This window comes from Opisthocomus hoazin, chromosome 6, assembly GCF_030867145.1.
Source record: "Opisthocomus hoazin isolate bOpiHoa1 chromosome 6, bOpiHoa1.hap1, whole genome shotgun sequence".
In the NCBI taxonomy this organism is placed as follows: Eukaryota; Metazoa; Chordata; class Aves; order Opisthocomiformes; family Opisthocomidae; genus Opisthocomus; species Opisthocomus hoazin.
The window spans coordinates 5513619-5536367 of record NC_134419.1 but is presented as its reverse complement, the minus strand read 5'-3'; the positions used below and the strand labels follow the sequence as shown (position 1 = coordinate 5536367).

The 22749-nt window shown below is 42.2% G+C and overlaps 1 protein-coding gene across 9 annotated transcripts in view; it reads right to left on the bottom strand.

Annotated features, from left to right (window-relative positions):
• DAB1 (DAB adaptor protein 1) overlaps nucleotides 1–22749 on the bottom strand; it is a 482616-nt gene that overhangs the window by 21564 nt on the left and 438303 nt on the right. For 6 of the 9 annotated variants that reach the window (XM_075424401.1, XM_075424406.1, XM_075424405.1 and 3 more), the window contains 6 exons: nucleotides 22126–22257; nucleotides 21379–21498; nucleotides 20743–20781; nucleotides 19342–19407; nucleotides 14639–14698; nucleotides 1343–1399 (listed from right to left, as the gene is read on the bottom strand). In XM_075424401.1, coding sequence (XP_075280516.1) covers nucleotides 1343–1399; nucleotides 14639–14698; nucleotides 19342–19407; nucleotides 20743–20781; nucleotides 21379–21498; nucleotides 22126–22257 — 474 coding nt within the window. The remainder of the gene's footprint in view (nucleotides 1–1342; nucleotides 1400–14638; nucleotides 14699–19341; nucleotides 19408–20742; nucleotides 20782–21378; nucleotides 21499–22125; nucleotides 22258–22749) is intronic. The other 3 variants (XM_075424407.1, XM_075424408.1, XM_075424409.1) reach the window with 3 other exon arrangements.

The following is a 22749-nucleotide window of genomic DNA, read 5'->3' as shown; positions in this document are numbered from 1 at the left end:
GGGTATACCAATTCTAGTGCACATTACTAAAATACTGCTAGAAGTAGCTTCAGCCAAAAAAAAAAAAAGGCCCATAAGTCACTTCTGCCATGTGTGTAAACACACCAGGCAAGCACTGTTAAAGTGCCCATAAAAGTTGGAATAATGACAGCAGCAGCCCTCGTTTGGAAACCACTTCAAGCCTCCTATAGGCACTACTGACTCGAGAGATGCCAGGTTACACCGAACCACGGCAGGAGCCGCCTTCTTCTCATCTCTCCAAACTGCTTGTTCAGCACCCCTCCTAAATCTGCCCTTTCCTGCATGACTGGTGGGTTTTTCACTGGCTTCTCCTCTCTGGCTTGCTAAGAAATAGCTGGTGTCCTTTCGAGCAAGCCACGAGCAAAGGCTCTTGCAGTGCTTCCATCCCAGGTGAGGAAGCAGGAGAGCAAACCAGAGGGGATGTGAAAGCCAGGGCACATGTCGTTAGACAGGCTAAGGGGAAGTGTCTGCAAAGTTGTACATTTTTCTGTGGAAAAAAAATTACACGTTTCATATCAATACTGAAAATTGATAGTGAGTGTGCTTTTGAACTCAGGATTATATGGTATGTATTTGAAAGGTGGCAACAGATCTCTGTGCCTCAATACCTCTGTAAAATGGGAATAATAATAATTTTCAGAGTTCTTCAAGGTGATGGATCTTTGGAAACTCTTCGCAGATAGAACTCTGTTAAAGCACTTAAGAGAAACTCTGCGGATGGATTTCTAAACAGGCAGCTGGAGAGAGTAATAGGAAAGCCAGCTTCACTATTTGTTGTATTAAACGCTCATTCACAATCTTCCCCAAGGAAAAGAAATATATTTACAGGGGAAATATTTCTCACAGAATAGCAACCTTATATGCAATGGGAGCTATAGAAATCTGGCAGAGGATGGAAATAGCAATTTAGCAGGAACACAACTTCATCGTTTACTTACTAGAGACAGTCTTAAACAGCAACACTTGGAGGTGGGATTTTAAAGTCCCAGATGGTTTGGATCTGGATTCTGTATCCTGCATCTAGCTTGGTTCTACAACCCAATTCTCCGCCTGTGTTAATGAACGCATCTTGTCTGACACAGACGTAGTTTTGACCACTTGCAGCATATATGATGCAGAACACCAAACATCATCTACCTGTGCGATTTCACTGGCACTACAGAGCTGATTTCACCCATTATATTATTTTACAGTTATTCCCATTGGATATTAGCTACACTCCAATGAAGTCAATCCCGAGTCGAACATTTTCATGCTGCGCTATTCCTATAGGTGATTTCATCTATATTTCCTTAAAACATTTTTAGTGTCACAACCTTACCTGAGTGACTGAAACAAGATTTTCATCAATGTCCAGCAATAAGTTTCCATTCTGCAGCTGTAAAGCATGATTTATGAAATGAAATGAATGATTTATGAAAATGACATGAATTTCTGAGCATGAAAATGATAACCTCCATAATCACTGACTTCACTATTGAAATGAAAACCCTCTACATCTTGCAGTGAGCACAGATATGAAATCACACATGCAAAACGCTGAATCTGAATGCTGCTGGGATGTGGGGTAAACACACACTTTATCTGTGCTAAACCTCATCTTCTGGTGCATAAGGCCATTTCTCAGCTTGCATCATAACTATTTATTTTCCCAGATATTTATTAATTCAGCAACAAGCATACCCTGTGAGGTCTGATCCTGCTTACATTACTGGAACTTTTCACTGGCTTGGTGAAAGCAAGGACTTCTCATCCTCAGCGGAAAAAGAATAATGAAGTTTTGGCAAGAAAAAGCTCTAAAAGCAAGTATTTGCAGAAAAACACAGCTTCCTCTTATAACTGGGAGAACTACAATATCAATGTAAACATGTTTAAGATGCGTATTTTCTTTCCACAGTAATTTTGAAGATTACTTACATAAGTCAGTTCAAGTTACATTTAAATCCATTGTGTGTGTGTAAATATATGTGGGAGCATACTGCCCACACATACCTACGTTATCTACATCCATCCACATATTTAACACAAATTCTGACTTCAGTGTCATCAGAACGTTACAATCCAGATAACATCTACTGAAGTGTTAGAGACTTAATTTTTTAAGAAACAAACATAACAGCAAGATACCAAAAATCAAATCTTAGATGACTGAGAAGATTCATACAAGTTACCAGCTGATAATCCCCATGCCATCTTAAAACAATTAGTTTAAAAATCTCAGAAACAGCCTAGAATGTTCCCCCCCCCCCAGTCTCATCACAGACCTGCAGAAGAAATAAAAAAAGAAGATTAGCAAAAGGCAAAGTGAGTAGAAGAAAATGTTATCGTGTGCAACCAGGAAAGGACCCTGTCCTGCACGGTCTTGAACGTACGTGTTTGCCCTGCTCCAGGTAAGCAAAGCGTGAAAAACCTCTGTCCATTTATTTAAAGAACTCCACAGACCTCGGAACCAGAAGGGTTTCCTCTTCAGGAAGGACCAGTTTTGGCCAGTGGTTAATGGCCCGTTGTTCTGACAGCCCCCTCGTTCAACTCCCCTCCCTCCAGCACCCAGGGCTGCAGCCCGCATGGCTCCGAGGCGGCTTGAAGCCGGCTGAGAAATCACCACGGCTCAGCACAGAGGAAACATGTGTGCTGTGTTCAACGGACCATCAGAAATTCCCACCCGCGCTACAGCGGGACCTTGCAGAAACCATTTCCCACCATGTCACGGCACATCCCCAAGGGCCCAATTATCACATAGCACTTGAACTGGAGGTTCCATCGGCTCGTGTTCGGCATCGCACGCCGGTGAGGAGACACTTCCGAAGGGTGAAATCTCCCTGTCTGTCAGAGCATGGGACAGCCTTCAACTTCGACCGTGCCAAGGCTGCAACACGGCGACCGAGGGCAGAATTTGGCCCTCTGAGCCTTCCTCCGGTTTGGCTTTTCGATACAAAGCGCTTAACCTTGGCAATTAAAGTCAACAACCCTCTCCCTCCTTCCCCAGTGCACGACAGAAAATAACCAGCAGCCTGGAAAGATGCTCCAGCCCTTGATCTTTCTCTAGGATTGCTGTCTGTGGATTTCTCCACAGAGCGATGTAAAAGCTTGCTTTAATTATTTAAAAATGCATCTCCTTGAATATGGAAACACCCCTACAGCTTTGTCAACCAGGAACACAGCAGCCACTTGCGCCCAGCTGCGCAGACCGAGGCGGAGGAAGGGGTATTAATCCTTGTATGGCGGTGACATTAGACCTATAATGAAAGCTCCATCTTTCCACACAGGCATGTGAGACACACTGTAAATCTTTTAAACATGAAATATGTAAATCTCACTTCTTAAAGCAGCAGCGAGATATTTTAAACCACTCCAGCCAGTAATAAAATTCCTCGCGGTGCTTCTCACTGTTCACTAAAGAAAAACAGATTATCCAAGAGCTGCAGAAAAACCAAGAGTACAAAAGCAATGGCAAGAGAGAAGTGAACTGTGGCTTTCATAAACCTGAACCAGAAACGATCCACCTCCACTACAGTGTTCCCTCAGATTGCCAGGTACTCTGAAAAACATCTTTTCTAAGCAACGCAAAAGTTCAGGTTTTGATAGGGAAATCTGAGCCAGGCCTCCTGCACTTGTAGGAGTGTGAAGCACCTTACTTCTTTCGCTCCTCTATACATAACAAGCCAGCATATTCAACTTCTGTTAGTCTGGTTTTACCAATGGCAAGGGGTCTACACTGACTTAAAACATCAGAAAACCTTCTTAATATCGGTATAATTTGCAAACAAGATGATAAAGGCAACATTTTTAACAATGTGCTTCTGAAATCTCACAGAATGAAGAAAAGACGGCACTTAAAAATATGAAAAAAATACACACTAATTAACTTGTACTGTGATACAGAGCTCAGCAAGTAAAAAAAGAGTATGAAGGACACTATATACAGCAAATGGCCAGCAATTAATAATAAACATTTAAGTGAGGTATTAGCTGTTCAAATCTTTTAAGACAGCAGAGGGATTTAAATTCGAGTTTCCTGCACTCAGGGCAAATGCCCTACCACTTGGCCCAGCAGACAGAAGAGGGACCATCCAACCACGCTGCCTCTCTGCATTTCCAATTCCCTTTTTCTAACACATATTTTATGCTAGAAGTCTAAGGACAAGTCAAATGGTTAGTCAAAGTAAAGACTTTTGATCTTCTTTTAGTTGAAAATGTAAATATTTTGACTATGTCAAATATTTTTTCTGAGGGTTTGAATGATTCTTTTAGTTAAGCAAAGCTTTGGTTATTTGCACAACTTTATACAACTAGTGTTGATATTACTATGAGCTCCGTGAGCTGCAAGCAGTTCGCTAATTAACTACAATTCATTCTAAAAAACAATTAGAACTGTAATGAAGGAGAACATCAGAATCGTGACTAAACTGATCATCAGTCAAACCATGCCTAGTAAGTTGAGACACACTGAAAACATCCAACAGACATACTGTTTTCCTGTGAAACTACTCTTGGATTAATGAAGGGGCATGATAACTCAACAAAGAATTGCTCAATTGCTTCGCAATTAAAGAGAATACACTGAAGAATATGCATGTGAAGAAAAAACTGTCAATGCCTTTGCAGTTTTCAGCCTCCTACAGATCCTAAAGATCCTCAAATGCTATAACCTTTCCCGGTTACAGAGGTAACGGCAGCCGCGATGTTACCATCCGCTCAGCTTTACAGAGGTAGAGGTAGAGCTGAGCACAACCTCTGAGTTGTAAGAGGACATTTAGGGTGATTCCCAACCAGCGCAGGTCACAGTGGCAACGTGGGTTGCATTTAAACCACACCGACTGATTTTTATCCAAAATACAGGCATTTGGGCATCCGTCCCTTACACAGGGTTCAAATCCAGTCCTCGGAATCCTGTCGGACACGGGAACCCTCCTGTTTAAAGCTTCTCAATTTTCAGTTCTATAGGGTCATTTCTCTCCTCTGTATTTTTATTTGAAGTAATAAACCCAGGTTCTGATGTCAGTACGATGTACCCAGCTATAGGGTAGCCTTGAGCTTCATCGCATTCACCAACCGTCCAGTTTCCTTCGCTCGTTCACTGGGAAGCGCTGGAGGTGCTGGTTGAAAATGCTGTTGGTCAACCCTGCGCAGCTGAAGGGGTGGGGTGGTTAAGGCTAATTGACATAATAGATTATTGAGGAGCTTCTGAGTGAATTGCTTCACTGTTGTTCGATAGCTTCCTTTAAATTAAGGGTCTCTTCTTATGATCAAAACAACTCTTACTCATTTGTTTCTTTGCTCTTCATTTGAAGGGAGCTTAATTCTAAATTCCCTATGTACTTTAGATATTTACTCTTTTAGGAAACGATATATAAAATGCTTCAATTATCACTTTTCCCTGACAGACTCCAACCAGTCAAGAGTCCAAAAGAGTGACTCTAGCTCAGAGACAGACCCATGCTGCTTCCAAGCAACACAACACCCAAGAGAATTAAACCTCCCAGAGCACAGAGGATGCTGGTGCAAAGGTCCCAGCCACACGGCCACCTCCTCCATACCTTCTCCTGACCCCACGCAGTGGGTTCAGAGAGCATGGTGTACACCACGGTACACACCGGTCACACCATGTGTATTTAGAAGAAATGCTGCAAGTCCAGAAATACCACTATGTTGCTGAACTAAACACTCAGGTTTTCAAAATGTTGAGGCAAGCAACAAAGCTGTTGCAATTTACGTTTACTATGCACTAAAAGGCCCAGAAATCTGTCTTTTAGAAACGTAAGCCTGGCTTTAGATTTAGGCACCTTTACAAATATGTGCAATTTATTGCACGCGGCTGATGCAATGCAAAGATATTAAAATGAAATATATTCTTCCATTCAACAGAAAACTCGAAACGAAGGGGAAGAGCGAAAGATTTCAGCTGATACAGTGGCAAAAGCCAGCCGGCACCAGACTGAGGAAGGGTGTCTCTGCAGGAAAATCAGGGACCAACGAGAAGCTGCTGGCTGGTTCAACGCCAGGGTCAGCCTCGGCCAGGTTTCCACCCAGACTTATGGCCAGACACATTCCCCGGCATCAGTGCCATTTCTTGCCTGAAGATCTATTTCTGAAAGTAATTTGTTCCCAGTGTGCGGCTCCACCAGTCCTCCCTGGTGAAAATGGGAACGAGGACTGTGGCGCGGGACACAGTAAGAGCTCACACGGCGAAAGATGAACTCTTCAACGTCAGGGGACTGCGGCACTGCCCGGGTGGCACAGCGCAGCCAGCCACGGTCACACCCGATGGCTTTCTTTAACTGCAGATTGGAGAAACAAGTGATGACCAGGATCCAAACTTCCACACGGGAGCAAAACTTCACTTCTAAACTGGGACGGCAGAAACTGCTTTGGGTGTTTGTAGGGAATAAACTGCACAATTGAAGGGAATTAGAAATAACCCCAGTGTTACTACTTTAAAACACCAGGCACAGTTACACAGGTCTATCTCATGGTTTTCAAAACGACAGGTGACTGCAGCTGTAACCAAGAAACAAGCTATTTTTACTTTTGTTATTGAATACCACATCATCACGGTACTTTTGAAACCTTGAAATCTCCTGAGTTTCAGCAGGCAAAAAAAGCCAAGGCCTCTGTATTTCTGTACTTAATAACATAGAATAGCACCCAAGGAATCTGCAAAAATTTACAACAGCTTCTCCCCAGACTGATGCAGAATGTATACAGCTCTTTCCCCAGAACTGTATTCCCTTTAATTTGTAAATAAACACTAAATTGTGCAACTGATATCATTTAATGCATGCAGTGATACAGACTAGGTAAAGCTACAAACATCACTACTCGGGAAGCAGACTGTGTGTAAATAGATGGTTTAGAACATTGCTACGAGATGCAGGGCTCCGAGCAAATCAGACTTTAGTGAATCAATACAACGTGCAGCTGTCAACTTAATATATCAGCAGCCATCAGATAAAATCTGCATCAGTCATCTTGCACAAAAGACAAAAACTCACTATATGTGACAGAACTTTACCCCACGATCAATGAGCTAGACTTATGGTTCAGCTACTCTCTTTTTTCTCCCACAGAATCACAGCATGGTCGGGGTTGGAAGGGACCTCTGTGGGTCATCTAGTCCAACCCCCCTGCCAAAGCAGGGTCACCCAGAGCAGGCTGCACAGGACCTTGTCCAGGCGGGTCTTGAATATCTCCAGAGAAGGAGACTTCACAACCTCCCTGGGCAGCCTGGGCCAGGGCTCCGTCACCCTCAGAGTGAAGAAGTTCTTCCTCATGTTCAGACGGGACCTCCTCTGCTTCAGTTTGTGCCCATTGCCCCTTGTCCTGTCACTGGGCACCACTGAAAAGAGTCTGGCCCTGTCCTCCTGACACCCACCCTGCAGATATTTGTAAGCATATATTAGGTCCCCTCTCAGCCTTCTCTTCTCCAGGCTGAACAAGCCCAGCTCCCTCAGCCTTTCCTCGTAGGAGAGATGCTCCAGTCCCCTCATCATCCTCATAGCCCTTCGCTGGACTCTCTCCACTCTCCCCTTTGGAGAATGTCGCAAGGGACAGAATATTACCCCAGAAAATGTACAGGAACCCAGGTAAGCTTAGGACCGCAAATACACATGAAGCCCTTAGACATGGGACCTAACACGCTGCATAACTGTAAGGGGCCACTGAAATGTTTATCACTTGTTTGTATCACCCGAGTTCTGTATCAAAAGTACCAATCTAACCTGCCCTACCATCACACTCATCACCTATCTCCAACAAGATAACCGTGTCACCAGGGCAAAACCCGCAGCTTTTGCTTGCTTCTTTGTTTCTTGCTCTTTCCATAGTACAAGCAGAGAGAGAACGATGAAAAACCGATCAAGCACAGTGCTGCCGGAATACAGTTTTCCCATGTGATGGGATTACGGCCCAAAATCCTAAAGGATTGCACTGGGAAGTACAGTAAGTTCAATGCTTCGACAGCATGTAATCATTCTGCTGGGGGTGCAGGGTTTAGGATCGCCTTCAGGGAATGGTATTACAAATGCAGCAGTGGAAAGCCTGCTAGCAGGACAAAAAAACGGATTAAAAAGAGCTCAGGATGTGGCCCAAAATATCAATATGACATAAAAGAACAATTAAATCAGGAGATTTTATTCTCATCTGTGAAGCAGTATTCCTACACTACTAAAACCCATTATTTGACATTCTAGGTATAAGATTATGGATGGACTGAAACCAGAACTTTGCATGGGCATATTTTCAACATTTAGAAACTATCTAGATTAAGATTCATCATCGTAAAGGGTTTATACCTATACATTAACAATGGATTAATTCTAACATCTAACTCTCCAGATTGTTGGAAATCAAGATGCTGAATTCAGATTAACTGTTTTTCCAATGTTCTTGCACTATCTGGCATCGCAAGAACAATTTTTGAAGATTCAGTTGAAATCTCCCTATCTTTGAGCTCTGGTGCTAAGACCTACATGTCATGTATGTAACACACATGAAGAAACCTCATCACTCCATGTTACAGCTGATATAATCTGGGAAGACTAGGGAAGAGGGCCTGCTTTCTGCTTCCTGTGCCATTATAATTTTTATTAAGGAGTAAACCACAAAATATCCCCTCAAAACATAGCTTAAAAAATTAAAAGGAAAAAAGATACAAAGTCAAATTAAAAAAATACAAAGACAAATTTAGTTATTACAGCACTCGATCAGAGCACGCACATCCCACCAAGCACAGCAGCCGTAAGTTGATGGTTGCGGTCTCCATGAAACATCCCTGACAGCGGGTGGTTCCTCTCCTTGGAACAGGGACACGGGGGTTTGAGCAAAGTCTCCGACCTGGCCTCTCACCTCAGCTGAAGCTGAACAGAGTCTGCTAGGGAAAATTCAGGCGCTTAAGTGTTTTTTGCTGTGGATCCACTCCAAACTGCCAGCTGCGTAGCTGTTTATGCCAGTGCTGAGTGAGAAGAGGCTTTTATTCAGAATTTTCACTTGCATTTCACACAGGTATAAACAGAAGCCAAAAGTGTAAAACAGCAGAAGATGAGGCCCATGGGTCTTGCTAAACGGAAGGTAAAACCACCTTGACAAGTCTCAGTGACCTTCTGCAATGTAGAAGAAATTAAATCACAGATAATGACAGACCTTGACTGGTAACGCCCATACCTAACACGAAGTCCAAACAAACCAGACGTGCCAGCTGCCCGCCCCATGGCATCAAGGGATCCTCTCTGGCATCAGCCAGACCCGACCGAATGCGGGACCCTTCTGCAACACCAGTAGCTTCCCTCTAAGCCAAAAGAAATGGGAAAAAAAACCTCTCAGACACAAGTAACTCAAGGCACGACAGCGCAATGTGAGCAATGTCGCTGGAGACCACCTAGCAACATCCTCCGGGATTGCCCCGAGGATAACACGGGGCAGGTGACGCAGGTCCCGAGGGGACAGTACCCACACGGCAGGCGGAAACAAATGGCTGATGTGGGGAGAATAATAAGGGAGAATAATAAGGGCCTCCTGCTACAGCACAAGCCTTGCTCTCGAAGACACGTATGTGACAACAACATCTCACCTTCAGGCGTCAGATGTTACCTTTGGTATGGTGCTAATGGTTTCCATTATAAGCCAGCATCAGCATCAGAGTTCATATTGGTATTAAATCAAAAGGCAACCTGAGAGGAGGAGCACATGGAGCAGAGGTGTTGCCAGCGCTGTGCAAAATCTTCTCAGAATAGTTAGTACAACATCTACACTACACATACTGGTGAGTATATCCACTTCTATCTTAAAAAAATAGCAACGGCCCACTAAAACACCAAAGAAACTCATGCCACAAGACGTTATCGTAAACAACTAACGTTATTTCCAAGCTTTGCAAAAACTAGCTGTGTCTGTTACAACACACGCCCCACACTGTGATGTTAAGCCGCATACGTGGGGTTTAATTGAGTGTAACTGTCAGGGCATTGGAACACAGGTGTCCCTTCTAACAAAGGCAGAAGAGATGGTCACATCTCTTTGCAGGCACAGATGGTCAGAGACTGGGTCTGTGCACTGTCTCTCTTCTCATGTTTGAAAATTTGATCCTGGAAGCCTAATTGTGGAGGCTGAAGTCAACGTCATCGGTCTGCAAGTTGCTTCCATAAAGCCACAGATGCAAAATTAGGGAGAAGCCACAGTAACAAAGCTCTTCTCCAGACCAAGCGTCATAGAAAGAATTCACTCTGTAAGGGATGCTCAGAGTTATCTGGAAAGCTGCTCTGAAGAACTTTATTGCCAGACCTTTTGGTATGCCACTGCTCCCAGGACCGACTTTCCGCATGAGCCGGGGGAGCCCAGGGCTGCTGGTGCCTGCCAGATGACTCCGGCCACACTTTGTCTGACTCGAGACCGGAACAAATCAGACCTGCAAACGGCACCGTAACCCCAGCTAGAATTAAAACAGCTTTCCTAAATGCAGCTTCCTACTGCAGGCAGAAGGCTCAGGCAGCTCTTATGGCTGCCAGACCTGAGTGTGCAGCTTCACCTGCTCCTCCCATGCCTTGCCCCTAAGGCAGCCAAATTACCCCCTCTCCCTCCCACCCTGGTTTGATATTTTCCACGTAGCTGGTACTAGCCACCTGACTGCCTGCATCGTAAGGCATCAGCTAGAACGCCTTGAATCTTTGTACAGCAGGAAGATGAGCTGTTTGAAAGCCTTCATAAAACTGTAAGCAGATAGTTTAGACGTTTTGATGAGAAGAGCAGGTTTTATTGTGATGTGACTGACAGTCTCCGCAAAGGGTATTTACAGTCTGACTCTTATTACTAAAAACACAATGACAGGTAGAACTTGATGGTGATGTGTAATGGGGAGGCGACGGGAAATCACGACAAAAAGAGCTCATTAAACATTCCACTTTTTCAGAACAGTTAATTTCACACACGGAACCACAATTTCCAAGTGGAGCGCGTACCACTTCACACAAGCTCTGTGGGGTAAGCTTGCTTTCCTTGTCTGGCTTGGTGTCTGTTCTCAGAGAACGGAGAATAGGAGAACTGGTCTAAGGCAGGAGCAGCGAGAAAACAGGAATGAACACAAAGCAGTGTGAGCTGATACAAAGGAAGCGGGATGTACTGGGAGGATACTGGCTATCTTGAAAAGTGTGTGTTTGGAGCTGAGCTGCACGCCCGGGAGAGGAAATCTCCAGGAGGGCAGGATTTGCTGCGAAGGGATGCAGCAGAGAGATGCGGAAATACAAGAATTCTACTGAGTAAGCAACCTTTTCATCCCAATGTCAGAGAAGCGACTTGGCAACCAGCCACCACTCATAACTGATTTCAGTGGGCACGCTCATATTCCAAGACCCAAGACTCGTTCCTTTCCGCCCCATTTGCACTGTACTTCCATTACTTGATATCCGAGACCGTGAGGAGTCACACCGCAAAGTACTTTGACACCTCCTGACAAACGGCCTCACACACGGCACGGTACTGTCTAAGCGCATTGGCTAGCTCGACGCATAGACAACGTTGAATATTTTGCTTCAGGGCACTACTGGGAAAATGCTTCATACCCTCAGCCCCAGCGGGATCCCATACGCACTGGGGAAGCGGTATTTGCCCAGATGGTCCTGGTGTCTTAAGAAGCTGTATCTTATGGAAACCCAGTATGAATTACACCTCCCAGTTTCAAAGTAACCTTTGGAAAACGGATTCTGGCTTATAGTTTTTACACAGTGGTAGATCTCACCCCACCCAAGCCTAACTATGTATAAGTTTTCATCCCAGCAAGTCATTTACAACTCCACTGCAGCCACGAAAGAACAATGTCCAGACGTAGATTTATTTCCATCTGAGAGGGACACCTCTCACAGACAGGAGGAATTTCCCTGTGAAGCGTCTATTTCTCTCCACGGGCTACAGAGAGTCAACGGCGGAGGGCACCTAGACGCCAGCTTCAGTATCCCTCGTTTTTATGTGCGGACACTAGAGATAACTTGCCTGAGAACACACCGAAGGGAAACAATCCCAAGACGGAAAACCGATCTCTGTCCAGCGAACGTGAGCAATTCCGTTTGAACTCCAGCAAAACTTGCTGCATTTTTATTAAGTGTTGTTTTTATTGTCGGGAGAGAGAATTCATGGTGCCTGAAATCTATTAGGAGCTACAAGAAGTTTCTCACTTCATTCATCCATTATGAAATTAATGAAAGCAAGCTCTCCTAATACAGAAAGTGTCCTTCTATGTTTAAACCAGGTAGATGAGCTAGATTATTTGCCCTCAGATTGAATTTTAGAGGTTTATCTAATAATGACAGCTATAAATTGAAAAAAAAATTATGGCAAGTGTCTCAATGACAGAGAGTCTCAGATGTGGAAGGGTGAGCAATAAATCAGATGGGCAGTGGAATATTAAATTGCTAATTTTAAGAGCCATTGCTGCTTTTCTTTTTTCTTTTTTTAATACACACTAGTAAAAAGGTGAAACAAAAATCCCAGCTACATATTTCTTCCTCTTCTCTTCCTTCTCTTTTTCTTCATAAATTACAGTACATAACTTGTTTGGTGAAAAAGCTCCAATCACTTTAAATTTAACCATGAAATAGAAAAAAAAAAAAAAATTAAGTCTGCAACCAGCTTCATGGAGATGACAGGTGAAATATATTTGATGATTACAGAGTAGGGTCCACACGCCCTACATCTCACAGCCATGCTCTTTACCAGGACACTCTAATGCCAAAGTGTCTGCAGACATGATTGCAAGTGTACTGTACACCCAGTCATACTGCAACGACCTAAATTACAGACTGTACCCTGAGTAAATCTGAAACATTGCTGGAGGAATAATAAAGTCGCAGGAAATATACAGTGGAAAAATTGCAACACTGAACTACAGTGAGAAATGAGTGAAAAATCTACAGCCATTCCACGCCCACAAATACCTTCATTAGTTATGCAACATGAGTTATTTTACTAGATGTTCCCAGCCAACACGATGATGCCTCCCTCCTCCTACTGGCTTATCATGAAATATTTATGGCAAGTTTTGTTTGTTTGTGCAAAGCACAGAAGTGTCACAACTCAGGCCCCCATCCAGCCCCTCCCCAGCATTTATCTTTTTCATTCGGCATCTCAGGCTCCGTGCTCAGCCCAAGCTGTGCTAGTTACCACGTCCTTGTGTGAAAGGAGTCTCTCTTTCTCTTGAACACAGGCATTTTCCCCACGCTTACAGTAGACCGAAATTCCCGACCTTTTCCTTTGTTCTTCTCCATTCTCACACAAACCCTCAGAAATACTAATTTTCTGTGTAACCAATGCAACTGAACAACTTCTTGAGGTATTTATAGCACCAATTTATATTAAACAGTATAACCCACCCTTCAGCAAATGCATGCCTTGTGCTAAGGCATCTGTCACTCCACTTCTTCTCTCAGTCACTTGTTACCATCCTTTATACACTCTGGGGATAAATGCTTCCCCTCTTCAAAACACTAATGTGCAGGAAGGGAATGGTGCCATTTGGATACAACAGCATATTATCCCTATTTTATAATAGTCTACTGGCCATGCAAGGCACAGAATTAAGAATTAAGTTGACAGTCTGTATTGACCCCTAGCCTCCTGCATACTTAGAGCACTACAGAAATAATACATTGCAATACTGGGAGGAAATCTCCTTGTTCTGATTAAAGCCCACAATAACCAGGAAAGCAATGCAATACATAGAGAAAAATTTCTGCTGCCTGGGAATTTGTGGAATGAGGTCTTTATGCACACTGAACCTCGATGTAGTTCCTTTCAGTTTCCCACAGCTGTTTAAACTAACGGCAATTGCACATGTCTCTGCCCTACAACTCTACAGCTCTTACTAAGCTACCACAGAAGTTGGTTTTATTGGAAAAAAAATTGATTTTCTATGATATGTGTTAGGTTGGATTTTGATATAACGTCTTTGTTTTTTTTTAACAAATGACAGAAAAATAATTCTAAGGCAAATTCCCTGTTTTTGGTAACATTTGATTTGAAGCTTGTTATGAAATCTTCACCTATCAGCATACTGTATTTACCAAGAAGTCTTCTGAGAGGCGTAGACATTATAGCCGCAGAAAATCACCGTAGAAGTCACAGACAATCTTCTGACATACCTTCTCCTAATGCTGCTTCCCTCGACTTCCACTCTATTCAGCCCTTGCCTCCCCTGCTGTCCTACTAAACCAAGCTGTAAGGAGCACAACAAATCAAGTACAGCTCTGACAGAGCACACGGGGGAGAAAACGGAGCCCAGGCTCACCCAGTGTGATAAGCCTTGTACAGCACCGGGTAATAGAGGAACTCTCCTAATCCAGGCAGCAGCGATTCATGCATTGACATGCAGAAGGCTCACTGTCGACTCTTAACCACAGATACCACATGTATAAATGGTGACTTTCATAAGAATGAATCGGAAAAGACAGAAAGGAGATTTAAGTAATGAATGAGATGGATATAAACGACATTACAATCCTGGTTACTCTGAACCAACCGACAACAGATCATTGATAGAACTCCCAAGGAATGTATCAAATGTTACAGACAATAATGAAAGCCACAGAAGCTAAGAAACACATCTTCTTTACTGTATAGAAATAGGGAAGATACTTACACTTACAGGTTGACTTTTTGGCACATCATAAACACCTTCCTTCTTTTGGCTGGTAGGAACCTGCAATAGCAAATGAAAACTAAGGTCATTACGCAAGCAAGTTTGATGAAAAATTGCAATCTGCAACTGATAAATTTAAGTACAGGGTAGTCAGTTACTACTAAGGAAATCAAGGATGGCTCCCTTTTCATGCAAGCAGTAACACTAATGGAGACAATACTGAAGAAATAAAACATCTACCTCAATTTTTTAAATCCTAAAGCCCAGCAGTGTTCAGAAATGAGATTTTCATTCTCAGTTAGGTTTGGCTGCATTAAGTTCAGGTGCATCTGGATCTCCTTCCCTGCTTAATTGGCTGTTTTTTTTGTTTTACTTGGGGGTTAGAAGACATACATGGAAGTCATGATCAGCTTAGTACATCATCTTATTCCATGGCAGAGATCCAGAGTAGAGCCACTGATCTGAGGGAAAGAGGTGTCTGGCCTACGGCGTTAGATTTCTTCCTTCCAATCCATTTAATAATTGAAGTCAAGCAGAGTCATAATATGTACCCCTGCAGCGATGGGGCCCTGCGGCTGCTCTAGGCAATGTTTGGTTACAATTCTACAGTTTCACTAAGGAATTACCAGCCTGTCAGGGTCTGACACAGCCAGGGAGCTGAAGTCAACAGCCTCGCATGGGCAGGGGACGACGCACTTCAGAAACTTTGGGCGAGTCTTTAGTTGAGTCAAGAGTCACAATTTACACCTTGGGCACTGACCAACTGCTCGTGTAAATTCAGTTGCTTTCTAACACTGGGCATTGCTAGCCTAAAGACTGTTGGTTTACGTATTTATAATTTGTGATTCTATTTCTTTTCCTTCCTAGAAGGGCTGAATGTCTATTGTAAATGACACAAGCAAAATGAACAGTAAAAACATGCTTTAAACAGACAGGAATGCTCTAAGTAAATCAGTGCTACTTTTCCACTGAACAAGGGCATTCAGCATCAGAAGGTTACATGTCAGACATTAATGAAGGTTAATTAACGGCACAGGTTAACAGGAGAATTAATATGGCAGATATGTCAAAAAATGATTATGTTTTTGTTTTCTAAGACTATAAATATCTTAAGAGTTCTGCTATTAGAGTAGGTCTGGTTTAGGGGAAGCTGAAGGAATGTTGCTGATTTATTGAGATGTGCTATCTTTCCTAATTCTGTATAGTCTATCAAAACATCTCTCTACTGTTCAGACATTCTCTTGCCCATTTTTTAATGTCAAAGTCATCATAGGAAACTGTATATCTTTAACTTGGCGCATGCCACAGAAGTCTGCCAAGAGCACAAGCGCAGAACCCTCATAGAAACTGCAGGAGCTTTTCAAAAGTTCTCTTCTATTCCCACCCCAGGAACGACGTGCTTGCCTCAGTTTTCTCAAAGTACTGGCCACTTCCACTAAAACCACCTCTGACATTAGATACGCGAAACTGGTAAGAGTGGAACAACCCAGTTTCATAGCAATAACAGTCTGTAAAGAGAGAGCGCTTTAAGTGACGGCGTAAGAGCAGAAACCAAGAATGGTCTATTTAGTAACTCACTGGAAAGCTTAGCCCTTGTAAAAAGAGCACAAATGTGGTTAAGATACACTATTTATAAACTATCACGAGGGTGCACTTTTCTCTCTGGGAAGTTTCTCCTTCAGTCGTTCTTCTCTTCCTCCTTCCAACTTTTCCATGAAGCCATCCCAATTTGCACGCTCTTGTTCACAGCTCATTGTGGAATCAGCATTTCCCTGCACTATCGATCCCTCCCTTTTAACTCCAGCTTATACTTACATTACATAAAAGCTCCTGACGTCTAGTATCAAGACCGAGAAACTTTTCTGAAAGACATTTTACTCTCCCAACTCAATTCTGCCTGTCTTCTTCTTTTTACTTGCCATGTACCATCACGCTTTTTTGCATTGCTACTTAGACTGGGAGTCTGCAAGGGATTTCTCCTGGTTTTCCTTTGATTAGCAGTATCAGCAAAGGGGTACCAGCACTACTGCTGCTGCCAGCTCTGGCTCTGACAAGCTGTGAACCATTTTGTCGTACTTGCGCCTCGCCAGCAATACAAGCACCGCAACTCAGAAACCCCCATCTCAGCTTGTCAACTCATGGAGCAGAACTTGCCTCTCCGTAGAGACCAGTGCTGCTACATACACAACACAAAAACCACCTAACAAAACCCCCTTCCACCTCACTACCATAAGCCAACAGACAGGCAAAGAGATGCTGTTAAGAAATCTGACACTAGGTGAGAGGATTGGTACATGCTCAGTGATCAGGTCCCTCCTTAACTAACACATCAAAGAACACACGCAGACAGACAATATTAAAAGAGCAGACAGACACAGAGAGTCTTTGGGGCACTGTATCAAACAAAGGTAACAGACAGAGAAAGAATGCTTAAAAAGAAAATTGTGACCTCTACTATGTTACAAAGAAATAGAAATCATCACTTTTGGCATGTATCTTCCATCTCCGGTTATGCGCTGGGTAGGAATCTTTTCCACCAAGGGAGAAGTGAATTTTTTCCATACCAGCTCTTGGTTGAAAGACCAGAGCAGCACCATGGGAAAGATTTTGGTGAGGCTGAAGTGAGGATGCACAAGGTTACTGAGAAGATGCATGTTTACCAAAGTGTAGTACGGGGAAGGCTTTGTGGTAAATAACAGAAGCCGGCACCAATTTGCATTGAACTAAAAAAAAACCAACCACCAAACAAAAAAAGAGAGAACCTTTTCTACTTTCATTTTTAATAGTAGCCTGGATGGTTCTGAGATCATCAAGATCTTGTAAGAGAAACAATTTTGCCAGTGATCTGAGTGTCAGATCCGAGCTGTGGGAACCCAGATGTGCAGCGAGCCGAGAGCTCACGCAGTCCATGGGAACCAGGACGCTCGCGGCTCTGGGCGAGTCTAAGGTAGTGACACTTCAGCATCTGTCAGGTACCACAGACACTAGAGAAAGACTCCTAGCTCCCTAACCTCCGCACTTGCTTTCTTCAAGGTATTGCCTGTAGTAAAGACAGAGAAGGACAACGCTAGGCTGCATTTACTGAGAGCACGGAATTTTATGTATCCCAGGTATTTTTTGTGCATCGCTGTGGGAGAAAAAACTTCATCACATCCAGACACTGTCATACGAAGCCTTGAGCAATTCTCAGGTGACTTACAGGACACTAACAGTAGTACCTCGAGATGACGCAAGACCTCTCCACATGCTTATCTTCTTCTATTTCTATTTTAAGAAAATGTCCAGAGAGTCCTCCTGCTCTTCAGGCTGATCCTCAGAGCACAGTTCCTACTTCTCCCCACCCACTGGAGTTTGATCTAAGATCTCCAGACACTGGGACTGATGACCCCATTTTGGTTGCTTCCACCAGTATTTCACTACAACAACACTAAAAGCTTCGCACTTCGATGAACAACAATCCGGATTTTTTTGTCTGAATGTAGTTGTCATGGGATTTCTGCTTCTAGCATAAAAGTGACAACTAGCATAGCAATTTTTTAACAGATTGTCTTCCTGAAAACAGTCAAACTTTCAACACCCTGCGGCAGAAAATTTTTAACCTTAGGCACACTCTCACCTCGAGAGCTTTGCATGTCTTGGTCTCGAGATGTAGCAAGATGTGTATTCTAGTCTGTGTGGTGGGGTGCCAGGTAATGAACAGTTAACTGAATCTCATCTTAATGACCCTGAGCTGGTTATTTTCGAATGTTTAACCTGCATCTCCCTTCCCTACTTAGCTTCTTTCTATTTTGGCTTACGGCTACTCTACCCTTTAATTTTTTCTATTATCTTCCTACCTTTTTTCATTACTTCAAAAAACACCTTTTCCTTTCTTTTTTTTTGTTCTATTATCCTTGCTCCTGTCTACCTTAAAAAAGCTTTGCCTATTAGCAGATGAACCTCTAGTACAGCTAGATGAAATGCTTAATCACTGCTTGAATCTCCTTCCCCTCCACACTAAATGATTTCCGCAGATCACGGTTTTCTTACAGAATGCAGAGATTTCTGTCTGTCTCCAGATTTGCCTCCAGTATGTGACACGAAATGAATTACATTATAATTTAATAAACCCTGTACTGATCCCTTGAGGATAAATTGAACGACAAAAGGTTATTTTATATTGCTTTCAATGCAATTTTTTGTCAGTGTGAAGAATGCAAGCTTGGGATCTAACATAACATAAGCACTCTGAAAATCTTTTCCCCAGTCTGGAGGATGTCCTTTGAGAGCTCTTAGGTTTTGCTCAGTTATTTCCTTGGTTAGCCAAAAGGAAGAGCAGTACCATCAAAATGTCTTTCTAAGAATTGCTTAAATGGTCCGCCCTCCATGAGATTTCAGTATCTGTTTCTCAGAACAGGTGTAACAGGTTTCAAAAAATTAACAGGAAAAAAGCATTTACTATCTATCACCTTACATGGTCCACTCAAAAGTTTAAGATCCTTCATACGTTGACAAAGTTCATAAAATTTATGGAAGCTGAAAGGAGAAACAACAGCAAAAACCACACTGCGACTGGGCAGATTATTGATGTCACGTCATCAGAATGAAATGCCAGACATTTTTGTGATGAATGAAAACTAATAAAAGTGAACCACATATGAAATGTACTTTACTAAATGCTTGCAATTGTTGCAATGAAAACACCGAAGGTAGCGATTTTATACCTGATAAATGTTTTCTTCTGTTTCAGGCTCACGGATCGGCTCGTGTCCAGCCTCAAACACAATGTACTATTACACCAGCCGCCAGAGAGGAAAAGTCAAAGATGAAACAGAAGGGAAAAAGGCGATTTGGAATTCCACGTCAAAACACAGGCAGGCATTAAAGACACAAGTTCAAGGTACAGGCTGGCAGCAGGACACCCGGTTTGTTGGAAAGCGCAGAGTAAGGTTGTTTCATATTTCATAAACCGGCAATGAATAGACCTAAATCTCCTCTAATGATCATTAGAGCAACTCCCTAATTCTTTCTCACTAGGGAGACCGCCTGTGGCCGAATATTAATTTTCTGAAGTCAACGTGAATTTTGCCTCTTTTACATAATGGCAATTATTTATACACTCATTTATTATCTGTTAATAAAGAAGCTAAATCCAGACTGGGAGAACAGTCTGGTGCTCATGTAACAGGCCACACAGCAAAAGCCGGTCACAACACTTCTCATTTTCAGGTTCTTGCTTGATTGTGAAGAGCACAAAGCGAAACTCCTGACATTATAAAAGCTGAATAGTAATTTAGGGCATCCTAATTCTTATCAACTTTCTTGCTGCACCTCAGGCACTGTTCAATATTCACTAATGGCTGAATCAGTTTCAGCGTGCCTCCCACTGACATGCCTAAGTGGAAGAACACAAGATCTCCAGGAAAAAAACCCCTCAACTATCACACATTTTATTTCAGCACAAAAACATAAGAGTGAAACTACATCTTTTTCTTCTTCACACTCGGTAGGGTATCGGACATGAATATATTGACGTATTTCTGATAATCATCTTTGCTCCCAGACATTTTGCTTGGATGAAACAAGACTTAAATTTCAGATCTCTTATTAAATCATAGCCCAAATGCCAACAAGGGCGTGTGTTGTAACATCAATTCCACTGTTGTTTTTTTCCAAACATTCGCCCTCTGAATTAAATTCTGGCCCCACAGAAGACAAAACCAAAATGTCAATTTGTTACTATCAGATCAAGATGTCACCTTCCTTATTCTCAGAGTAACTCCCTTTTCAGTTGGTGTTTGCATTCAAAAATTATGACAAATCTCATTTGGAAACTTAAAATCTGGACTCACAAGCCATATTTTAGGAAATATTTATGACATATTTAATCTAATGTTTTTATACTCCAACTGAAATATTGTATCCTGACTCTATACAGATATATCGTGCTATTACTTACAGCTTAATCTCTAAATATTCTGCTTTCTGTAAAAAACTTACAGGTTTCTCAGAAGACCTATCTCAGTAAACTGCAAAACAGCTTGTTACAGATTTTGGCTGTGTCTTAAGATAACATATATCTAGTCATTTCTGAAACTCCAAGGTCATACAGCTTCAGAAATTACCTGGTATACAGGATCTTCTACATCTTCTTCCAAAATTGTCTATAGCAAAGTAAGAGGACAGGCAGTAAAAGCAAAGAACATAAACAGCAGAGATAAAAGAACTGTATTTAGAAATTAAAGGACAGCAAAGAAATAAGCAAAATGGGCAGGTAAGTATATGGTTTCTTTCTTTCATACACAGATGAAGTTATATTATTGTACAAAGTAACTTTATTCAAGTTTAATTCAAGTTTAACAATTTGCGCCTTCTTTGATTTGACTCAAATACACACATTCAGAAGTATAATGAATCTTCCCTAAAATATTATAGACACTGTTAAAAACCTGCTTACGATACAGTGACCTTCACTAAAGTTATCCTTCTGAATTAGAAGCAATACTCTGCAGGAAATGAATAGATCATTTCCAGTTGCTAAACATGTTCATCACACCCAGGAGATAGCTTTCATCACTGTTTAATCCTACTTTGGAGCTCATGATGGCCGTTAGGGTCATGTTGGTCCACGTGAAGCTAGCACCGTTCAAACCTACTGCTCTTCAGAAATGCTGAGGATGCTCACTGCCTCTGTGGAGCAACTCTGGGGGATAACTTCAAACCATACTTTTCTTGGCAGTAGTCTAAGCTTATGCGCGTACCTGGTATACCGCTTGTTCACACTGTTTGTCCTTTTGTGCCTTTTTTTCCATTTCTTCCCTTTGTTTCAGTTCATAGATGAGCTGAAACAGGTCTCGCAAGTCCAGAATTACAGGTTCAGCCTATGGAAGCAAAAACAGGAAGGAAGGTTTCTGTGTGGGAAAATACACTCCTCTTATCCCACCCTTCTGACAGAGCACTTCTAGCATCTCCACAATTGAAGAGAACTTCATCCAGAATTAACTTCTACCCTAGCACCCAGGCTCAGGTTAATTTCTATCAAACTAACTATATTTCCAAATTAATGACAATTATAATGATGAATATTAACGAATCATGACTATAAAAGGCATATATATGAATATAAAAGCATATTTATTTGTGATTTCTCATACAATGGAATTACAGTAGACTATATGCAAAGTAGCTATTTGGTTATCTACTACTTTCCACTCAGATGAGTACAGGAATATAACCAAGCGTATCTGTATCCAGTCTAGTTTAGTTAGAAAGCAAAACAGTAACTAATTATAAAAAAATATAATGTGAAAAATTGGAAACAGTGAAATATATTCCCTTTTTCCAAAAGTGCTTTCATTAATTTGCTATTTAAGAACATCTAAGCAGACACTTGTGACATATCTAGCATGATCACAACCAAGACAAGATTGGCCTCTTGAACAGCTTCTTATGAGCACGGCTTTTCTATTGAGCTACACTGCAGAAAATGACAGCGATCTGACACTTACTGCCTGGGCTGTTTTTATTGCCACAAATCTGTGATTTCCCTCCTTTCCACATACATATCCAAACGCTCGATGGTCTGTGATATCCTTTGCGATGTATGAAATTTCATGAACTGCATGGTGGTGCTGTAGTAGCTATAAAAAAAACACCCAAAACACAGTAAGAATTCTCCATCAGAATGTTCTATTAAAAAGCTGTATAATTTCTGTTTCATCAGTGCTTTACCTGGATCTCAATACACACATAGAATTAAAACAAAAAACATAATTTCACACCAAAATCAATTAATATCTGAACTCTTTAAGCCTGTTCTCTTTCCAAAATCCAGCTAAGCTTGACTTGCTTTAATAATTGGACTAAACGCTTCAAATGAATATTTTTCTTGGTATCTTTTGGTGAGATATAATTCAACAGGAAATATGTTGCCTAGTTACTACCTACACAGAATCCTATGTACAGAACCAGTATTTGAGGTATATAAAAGCAGCAGCAGCAGGTACCTGCAGATTCACAGCGGGCGACTCCGAGGACGGAGTGATCTGCAGGGGCTGCAGAGCTGGAGCCAAGGTATCCAATCTCCCCAAGGGTCGGCACCGGCCCTGATTCATCCCCGCAACACCCAGCAG